This window comes from Cephus cinctus, unplaced genomic scaffold, assembly GCF_000341935.2.
Source record: "Cephus cinctus unplaced genomic scaffold, Ccin1 Ccin1_scaffold1161, whole genome shotgun sequence".
Lineage (NCBI taxonomy): Eukaryota > Metazoa > Arthropoda > Insecta > Hymenoptera > Cephidae > Cephus > Cephus cinctus.
This window is the reverse complement of record NW_014333651.1, coordinates 70,961-80,740: the sequence shown is the minus strand read 5'-3', so window position 1 is coordinate 80,740 and position 9,780 is coordinate 70,961. Positions and strand designations below refer to the sequence as shown.

The 9,780-nt window shown below is 52.2% G+C and overlaps 1 protein-coding gene across 7 annotated transcripts in view; it reads right to left on the bottom strand.

Annotated features, from left to right (window-relative positions):
- Positions 1-9,780, bottom strand: part of LOC107272291 (ubiquitin carboxyl-terminal hydrolase 48) — a 39,141-nt gene that overhangs the window by 5,412 nt on the left and 23,949 nt on the right. For 4 of the 7 annotated variants that reach the window (XM_015749301.2, XM_025089621.1, XM_025089623.1 and 1 more), the window contains 2 exons: positions 9,503-9,628; positions 319-400 (listed from right to left, as the gene is read on the bottom strand). In XM_015749301.2, the coding sequence (XP_015604787.1) occupies positions 319-400; positions 9,503-9,628 (208 nt within the window). The remainder of the gene's footprint in view (positions 1-318; positions 401-9,502; positions 9,629-9,780) is intronic. The other 3 variants (XM_015749303.2, XM_025089624.1, XM_025089625.1) reach the window with 1 other exon arrangement.

The window sequence follows — 9,780 nt, the reverse complement described above, 5'->3', positions numbered from 1 at the left end:
ACCCCCCCTCACCCACCTCCTCACGACCGCTCACTTCCATTCTTCGGCAAATCGCAGCATATTTGTCAGATTTTTGTTTGAGAACAAAACGCCAGGATCTCTAAGTGGATTGGTTTCGCTCCTCCACGACAGGGATAACTTATACGTGGCGTTAATTTCAACCGGGATGTACAATAGGTACGTATATACCGGCATCAGGCAATTTCGAGCCAGACGTGAAAGTTGCGCGACAGAGAATTCTCTTGGTGTTTTTCTCTTTATCCTCGATATTCTATTGCCTGCGTATCACGCTTCTCATATATAAATATATAAACTTACCCTTGAATCCTTTTTCCGTGATTCCATCGTAATTCGCTGAATCGGATTCGGCATCCCCTTCGCCTTCGATAGGTGTGTCGATCTGCAAGAAGAAAAAGAAAAAGATTATTTTCACTACGAAGGGACTGGGCCAGCAGCCGCTTCTTCTCGCGTCTCCTTTCCTGCGTCTTCGGATCGCCTCTATACGTTTGCGGGCTGAACGAGGGCATGAACTATCGTTGTTTGTTTTTCCTAGAGAACATCGGACGTAGTTAATACCGCACGAGGAGAAGCGAGAGAGCGAGAGAGAGAGAGAGAGAGAGAGAGAGAGAGAGAGAGAGAGAGAGAGAATCGGAGAGAGGACACGTGTGAACAGCTGCCGACGGCTGCTAGAACGTCTTCCCACGCGTCTTTCCACATCGCATATGTGATATCCTGCGACCGTGTGTCTATAGGCACACGTATTTTTCGAGGGAGGGAGGGAGGGAGCCCGAGGGGTGGAATCCAATGATGGGGTTAGAGGATGGGCAAGGGAATCGTCGGTCACCATTGAATATTTTTATAATAACCATAGAAGCTGGAGAATGAACCGCTTTTAGAAAGACCAGGAGGGCCAAGGGAGTACGAAGAGAAGAAAAATAGTAAAAAGGGGTTGATGACACTTTAGGATTCTAGATTCCTTCACGTCATTTCTCTAGGCAGGACATACGTGGGTGCAAGTACAAGCACAAGCACACTGATGGGACCGTCAGTAGGGTCAGCCTCCCTCTCTCTCTCTCTCTCTCTCCTTCGAGTCGTAATGATCCCTGACCCGAAATAAAAAAATCGTAGGCCCGAGGGGCCTCCGGGCAAAAAGGGCCGCCATAACTTGAGAACGCGGAAAAAAGATGGCCTCGCGGACTCTCGGTTTCGGGGCAGCAGGACCCGGGACGTGGGGCGGGGGAGGGAAGGAGGAATTAAAAAAGCACACGAGGACAGAGCGAGGGTGTGAATATTTGAACTAGCGGTTGACGGAGTGCCGGTGCCCCTTCCCCCCCTTCCCCCGCCCCCTGTCCACTACGTCATCGCTCTCGATCGTTAACCCTTTTGAACGGACCTCATTCTCATTCCTCCACTTCTTCTTCTTCTCCGTGCTCCTTATCCTCTTTCTCATGGTTTTCATGTATTTACGATTCCTCCTCGTTCTTCTTTGGTTCCCTCTGGAGAATCGACGAACGGTGTATAATGGAGTACGTCGCTGCTTTGGATTCCCCGCGAGTAGCACGGGGAGTCAATACCAATGCGATATTTCTCTCTTATGCTCATTTTATCATATTCCTTGGCTCTCTCTCTCTCTCTCTCTCTCTCTCTCTCCCCCTCTCGCCATCTCACCCGACGTAATCACGTCGCACGAAACCCCTTTTCCCATAGGTCTAAATATAGCGAGTGTCGTCCCGATGGCGTGGACGCACATGTCGCCTCCACATTCACATCTGGCCGGTGCCACTTGCTGCTCGGCTCCCGCCCCCCCCCCTCACTCACTCTCTCTCACTCTCTGTACTCGCCAACACAACTGTCTCTCTCTCTCTCTCGCTACCTCACGTGTTTAACGTTAAACCTATGCGAACCGCGCAAGTGCGTCTTATACAATGTGATTTATTTTCAAATGGAATCCTAAAGATTCCTTCCACGTGTGCGCTTATAAGCTATAAGCGCGCAGCACCGTGGAATAAGAATTAAGAATTTGGCAGCCAAGAGACGGCGCGACGCGCGAGGCGCTGCCAAAGTGGCTACGGATCGAAAATGGTGCGGCCGCGTGAAATTCTCGCAAGTGCACCACCACACTGCTCCCGCCTGCTCTCAAAACGGGTGGCTTCTCCATGGATTCTGCTTCTTTCCGGAACTTCTCGTAGCGGGACGAGAGTGACGAGAGAGCGAGAGAGCGAGAGAGAGAGAGTGGGAACTGGAAAAGGACGAGAGCTCGTCTCGGAGGCAAAAGGATAAGCAGCCCGAGAGTGCGGCAGTGAGCGGAGGGGGAGGGGAGGGGAGGGCTATGGCCACTTTTGAAATGCTTGGGAGCAATATAGTGAGTTCGTTATGAGCTCGCCCCGACGTGGTATGGCTCATAATTGTAGAGTCGGGGTTCGAACCGCGTACCTCGGGGCTCTGCCTTCTCTCGGACTAACACCTATTGTCCGAGAATAGAGTCCTGGACGCCGCTACGGTCCAGTTGTCTAGAAGCAGAAGGCACCTGGGTGACGTGGGAGGCGTGGGAGGCGCGGGAGGCGCGGCTGGCCAGGGGAGCCGCAGCCGGACAAGAGGAGCCAAGGAGGCCAGGAAGCCCGGAGGAGCCGAAGAAGCCACGGGAGATCCTCTGCCGAGATGGACAAAATATCCCAGAGCCCAGCTCAAAATTATTAGTTCGAGAATGTCTTAATCCCCGGCAGTGAGCTGCGCCGTCTTCGCCTTAACATAAATTTTTTCCTCCATTTGCCGCGTAGTTGCACCAAGGTAAACCCAAGCGCAAAGCCTCGCTGGTCCACGGAGGAGAGGCTGCACCTTCCTTTTCAGATTTTTCATGGACTCGTTTGCTCTCGGTAAGTGCGCCGTCTGCCTCTTATTTCTCTCAGGACGGCCGCCGCCGCCGCTCTTCTACCACGGGTTCAATTGCGCCTCCTTCCTCTGCCTGCAGGGGAAGAGTCCTGCAGGCAAATATCCTCCCGCAGGACTCCCGACTCCCGTCTCCCGTGAGCTATTCCAGGCTCGCGTCGGCTCATTTAACAGTGCCTTATCCTTGGAGGCTTCGAGGAATCTCTCTGTGTTAACGTCGCGCGTCGAGCCGCAGGACTTAATAAACGTCGCGCGCTGCTTCGCTCGGCCGATTCGCTTCCAGGAGGAACAGGTCGCCGCCGGGAAGGAGTGCGAAGGATTCTAAGGACTTTTGGCAAAGAATGAGAAAGTCCTGCGGTAGCGGGAAACGCGTGTCCTCTCGGCGTGGATGGCGAATATGGCGAGTATAAATTCAAAGTAGATTAATATTGTCTACGGTGCTGTCAGCCCTAGTAGACTTATGGCGCTAATTCGGCCGAGGAATTATTACTTGGGGTTGTCTCGAGTCAGCCCGCTGGCACTCGTGTGTTTTGTCGCGGCTTCTCGACCCACCCCCTGCCTCCTCCTCCTCCTTCCCATTTCCATCCCTCTGGCACCTTCGTCACTTCTGCCCTTTTCCGCACGCATTTAAGAGGCCGGCACGTATCTCCTATATTGCATGAGACTTACCCAGCCTCCCTGTAGCCTCCCTGCAGCCTCCCTGCAGCCTCCCTGCAGCCCTCCAAGCACCGCTCGAGGAACCCGGCAATAACCGTGTACGTCGTCAAGAGTAATATCGCGCACGGGAGTCTGTCCGGGATGCATCGACAGTTTTGGCACGGAGGACACGCCCGTGTCAATTAAGAGCGTGCATGTAGTCCGGAGGTAGGAACACGACGCGACCCAGGAATGAGTAAGGAGAGGGAGGGAGGGAGGCCCCCCCGAACCGGGAGAGCGAGCATTGTCTCTCGGCAGGCAATGGCCACTGGGACGGGGCACAACAGCTGTTTAGCATCTCCGATGCAAAAGGGAAAAAAGTGCCTGGTAATTATTCAAATTATTCCTGAGAAGGGACCCGAACGTCCCGAGAACGTCTTTATACTGTTCAGGGTGGAAGGCAAGCGAAGGGAGAGAAATAGGAGCAGAAGAAGGCCAAAGAATAAGAAGACCCACACGTACCGAGAGAAGACTACTTAACGGTTACTCGCGGCTAAAAAATAAGAAGAAACAAAGAGATTTTTTGCAGCCTCCGAGAATTCCGCGTGGAAGGAAGAATTAGAGTTTTCTCTAGAGATGCTCTTGCCACATTCTCTCGGGCAGAATACAGAAGAGACGAGGGAAGGAGCAACAAAAAGGTGAAAAGTTGAAAAGAGCAATAGTGAAAGAGGCATGGAAGATGGAAGAGTGAAGGGTGGTGGTGGTGGTGGTGGTGGTGGGGGAGGAGGAGGGAGTGTTTCGGCGGTCACTGACACCTCGAGGTGTCGCGTATAAAGCGCCTGATGAGTTTTCCGCTCGATTGGACACTGGGTGAGGTCGGATGGTTTTTCTTAAAGATCCGTAGTACCTAGAGGACCGTATCTACCACTAGGCGAGTCCCGTAGTTCGCGCAGGAGAAGGACAGTTTGTAGAAGCAGAAGCGCGAGGGAGAAGAGGAGAAGAGGAGTATAGGAGGACCGCGATAACGGAAGTCGGGGAACCTTCTTCTCTTGCTCTACCGGTACGATGAATAAGAGACTAAGAAGGTCTTGACATATGAAAGGTAGAGCAGCCAATGAAAGGCAGAAGAGAAGGCGACGGAGGCGAAGGAGGCGAAGGAGACGAAGATGAAGGAATAAGGAGGCCAAGGAACAAGGAGGAGGTATCGAGAGCATCGCGCTGGCCCGTCGTCGATGACAGTGTAACATTTCCACATGATCGAACCTCGGCACGCACGTTAGCCATGGTGCGTGGTGCCCCCCTAGACTCTCGGAGCGACTGTGCTCTATGGTGTAAGGAGCGAGCGAGGCCCAGCATAAACCTGGAAGCAAGGCCCTACGCAGCATCAGAGGCGAAGCATGCTTCCGCCAGGCACAAAGGACGCCTTCATGGTGTAGCGTCGATCTACAAAATTAACCAGCAGCCAGTACTGCCACACACCCGCCGGCTCTCTCTCTCTCTCTCTCTCTCTCTCTCTCTTCTCTCGCTCTCGGGCCAAGTTACGCGTGCGTGAATCATTCTCTCATTCCTGATCTAGATGAAAACCATCGGAGACGAAGCAGGATTCGTTATTGAAGAAAAAAGAAGAGAAAAAAACACCATGGAGGCTGTATCCCATTGAAGACAGTGCCGGAGAGAGAGAGAGAGAGAGAGAGAGAGAGAGAGAGAGAGAGAGAGAGAGGAAATCGAGACGAAGAATAATGATAATAAGGGAGAATAAGATACATGAAGAAAGGAGTGATAGCTTCTCTCTCTCTCTCAGACTGTAGAAGCAGCGGTAGAAATGAGAGCATGGCAAATTGCTGTGCAGGAACGAGATCAGGACCGATTCGCATCCCTACCGCTGCTCGATGGGGTAGCCTTAGTGTGTCGCTTAGCACCCTATCTGCAGGGATCTTGGAGCAACCCCTATCCAGAGCGGTATCATCGCCCATCGCCCATCGCCCCTTCCGCCCCCCAAGGCTGCGTTTGTCGTGAGCATTACTCACTCTCTAGACGCCTACTACGAGGCCAAGAAGAAGATCCACCCTGGCACCACCCCTCCCCCCTGCGACTACATTAGGGGACAAATCCTCCCCCTCCACCTCCTCGGGGATGCCCAACACTCACCGACTGACTCCTCGACCTTCGAGGATAAATGCGTGCGTGCTCAACTGTCCTGCGCCTAGCGCCTACATGCCCGGAGCAGAGATACTCTGAGGCTTCCGGAGACGAGGCTGGCCTCTCTGGAAGGCCCGAGGATACGTGCTCATACGTGCTGGATAAATGGGGCTACGCGTAGTCACACATGTGTCGGAGTCAATAAAAATAATCTAGGAGAGCATCGAAAAGACATATAAAAGACAGGGACAGTTGGGAAGACTCGTAGACGGTTGTAAAGGGCTGGTATAGGCACGCACGTGTTACCACTTGTTCGCAAGGGGCAACCTGTGGCGTTTAAAAGGGTTCTACGCTGCTTCGAATAGAAAGAGGCCTGCAGTCAGCGGTGCGAGTGCACACGGCAGAGAGAGAGAGAGAGAGAGAGAGAGACGCACAGCCACCAGCAGGCAATAAGGGAGATGCGCGCCTGTCCTCTTTCGCCGTACCACATGTCCCTAAGCGGCGGCGAGTACGTTCGCTCTACGTAGCCGATCGCGATCGCGATCAAGAGGATGAGGAAGACTCTTCGCGTCATCTGCGCCAAGGAGTTCACGGCGGCCAAGTGGTGGCCAAGTGGTGGCCAAGTGGTGGCCAAGACAGAAGAGCCCTAACACAAGAGATGGACTGATCCGAGGACGGTTGAATGGCTGGCTGGCTGAATGCTGACTGAATGCTGACTGAATGCTGACTGAATGCCCCCGGTTGGCTTGCAGTGAGGTTAGCATCAACAAACAGAAGCTTAGTTGTGCTGGCAGGAAGACGGCATGGCGTTAAGTGGCCAGGATGCCACGCTGGGCACTACGAAGAAAAGAAATTAACGCTAGAAACGTCACCAGGGGCGCCACCGCCACCACCACCACCACCACCACCACCTTGATCCTTCTTCTCCTTCTCACTTTCTCTTCTCCTCTCTTTTTCCTCTCCTAGCGCCGATAAATAACTGCAATGTACCGTCCATTGGTATTCGCACTGGGCTTGAGCGTCCAGTCGGCGTCGGACTATAACTTATTCAAACGTTTAGGGAGCTCAAGGGCGAAAGCTTCCATAAATCATGGCATTTACAGATTTCCTTTTATCAGAGACTTCTCGAGTATCCTGGACCGCTCTCTTTCGAATACTCTTTCGCTCTCCTCCCCCTCGCGCCGAATCTCCGGGACTCTGGCCTGCGGGGGACTTCTCCACTGCAGTAGTGATGGTGGGTAGTGAGCAGCCGTACAGCCTCCCAGGCAAATACTGACCGCTGACCCCCCGTCATAAATATCCCCATTAATATTAACTTAGGCCCCCGGAAGGCGCGAATCGGCCTCCGAAAAAAAGAACAAGGCCTGCCTAAAGAGATGAGGGAAAAAAAGAGGCAAGGAATACGAGAGGATCTCGTGTGCCGGGGACGAATCTCATATAGGACACAGCTGGGAATTGGCGCCAGGGAAAAATTCATAGCGGAATCCATATTTCCTTTCGCCATGCATTCACGTCAAAACTATATTTCCTCCCGCTGTCTGTGAGAGGAAGAAGAACAGGAAGAGAAGGAAGAGAAGGAAGAGAAGGAAGAGAAGGAAGCAGCGCGTATGAGCGATGCAATATGATAAGAGTTTTCGGAGGTGGGAAGCACCTGGGACGTCGGGACGTCGGGACGTCGGGACGAGTGATTTGATTTTAATGCCGAGTTCACCGGCGCGGATAATTGTCGCCATTACCTGCACGAGAGGGCGCGTTTACTGTCTTCCAGAAGAATAAGAAGAATAAGAAGAACAAAGAGCGAAGGACGCGCGCGCGCGCGCGCGCTGCTCTGCTCCAGGATTCGCAGCATCCTGGTTTTGCTCCGTTCCTCGTGTAAACACAGTTCTAGTTGACTTTCCTCGTCCGCTTCGGCACGAAGACTCGTGGAAGCTACTGCTGCTCGAACTTTTTCCCTTGGCCCGAGTATTCATTGGCGCTACTGTTGTCGCTGGGACTCTCGAAAGGCCAGACTCTTCTTGCTCCAGTGGAAGCTGCGCTTTTCACATTTCCCACCTACACACTGCGGGACATGACTGAGACAGTAATATTTCTTGGTCGCTTCACTCTGCATATTCCACTTGCGGTGGACGATTAAAGGGTTACCACCACCACCACCACCTCCATACTCCTTCCAAGGACTCGTGATCCAATTTGTGTTTCGCTCTTGTGTCTCGTCGTTCGTTTTACGTCGCGCGTATAAAAGCCCCCTCGGATCTTTACAATTTTCTATGGAAAGAAGGGAGAGAGGGAGAGAGGGAGAGAGGGATATGTGGGGCGGAAGAAGGTGCATCAGGCTCGCGGAGACTCCGTAATATAGGATTCTTGATTCCCGGAGGAGAGTCCAGAACGGAGAAGCAAGAGCGAGGTAAGAAGTATGAGAGAGAACAAGGGAGAAAGGAAGATGACGCAAAGAGAGAGAGAGAGAGAGAGAGAGAGAGAGAGAGAGAGAGAGAGAGGCGCGTCCAACGTGGACATTCGTCACACGACATCAAACGCGGCTGCCGCCCGTTGGTGACCGGCCCGAGCGACTCTAAAGACGTAAAGACTCCGCTCGATCAGCCATGAAGAGCGCGCGGTCCAGAAAGACCGAAAAAAATGTCCAAAGAGTTGTGAAAGAAAGAAAGAAAAAAAAAAAAGATGGAAAAAAAAGGTAAAAATATAAATCCTTAAATTCGTATGATTTTCATTGAGAGGAGCCGAAGCTGTATCATTCTTCTGCATCGTCCCAATCAGATTCCAGCTGATTCTCCATTCTCTCCGTTGGCCAAAGATTCAGTCAAGATTAACGGTCTCCAATGGGAAGTAGCGAGTGCCGAGAACCCACTGGCACCAAGCTAGTTTCATAAAATCGCTCGACCGTGAACGAAGGAATGTCTCGGAATGCTGAAATTATTCTATTTGCCGCGCGAATGGATTTCTTTCTTGCTCACGTACGAATCCGGGCTGCAGGTTCGCGCGCCCAGCGAGACGTAATTCCTGATTATTTGGAAACGGCGGCAAAAAGCACATAGGTTTTCCAAATGAGACAAAAAAAAGCATTTGGATGAAAAATTGGGAAAACGAAAAAACATCCGATGCGTCTCTTAAGATCTTAGGCTCCTTCTGAATTCCTGGTGAGAAGAGACCAATTAAGTCTCCTAATCTCGAGGGTGCCTCTCGGCTAATCCAGAGAGAGTCTCGCACAACAGTTGCCGCTCCTCTCTTGCCCTTATCGCGGCCATTGCTGATTGTCAGACTAACTTATCCATTGTCCTTTCTATGCTCCGAGAGCTGGTTGATCTTAAATCTAAATTGCAGACTGTTTGTCACAAGGGTGTGAACCTCCCCCTCCCCGCGCATTCCGCGTGCAGCTCGAGAAAGGGTTAACGCGAATGCGTAGCTACCGGGCCAAGTGTCTCCGATCGAAACTCAAGGAAGAATGGTCCAGAGCTGTACCAGCCGTAGCAACCGAGGAATAGATTCCTGAAGGATGAACAGGTAAGTAGGCACGGGCAGCATCAACGACAGAAACCACGAGAACGGCAACAACAACGGCAACAACGGCAACAGAAACAAGAGCAACAAGAGCAAGAAAAGTGGCCAGCGGAACGGGCTTTATTGGCAACTTTTTGTCCCTGGCAGTGAGAACTTTTTTTCTAGGCCACCGTAACGGCCGACCAAGTCCCGAGATATGCTCGTTTCCATCGTTGATGTAATGGGAATTCGCATTGGACGTTTGTCGAGCGCGCCTTCGAATCATCCCGGCCTTTGCTACATACAGCATCATCCCTATTAAGTCGTAGACAAGCAGGATTACTCTTACCTTGAGGGTCAGTAGCGCACCGGGATAGATCCCTAGGGATCCTAAACTCTCGCTGTGGTCGGTCAACTCGTGCTCCCCCAACATGAGATGCTGATCGAAGGGTCCAGCGCCACAGATCTGCATCGTCTGTAAAATCGAGATAAGGGAAAGGCTATTCCGAGTGACTGTACAGGAAAGAGCCCTGGGAGTGAAAGAAAAGAGGGCAAGAGAAGAGATAGATAAGGCCAAAGGAGTAAGGAGGTTGAATTGCAGAGCCAGAGAGGCGGGGCAAGGGGGGC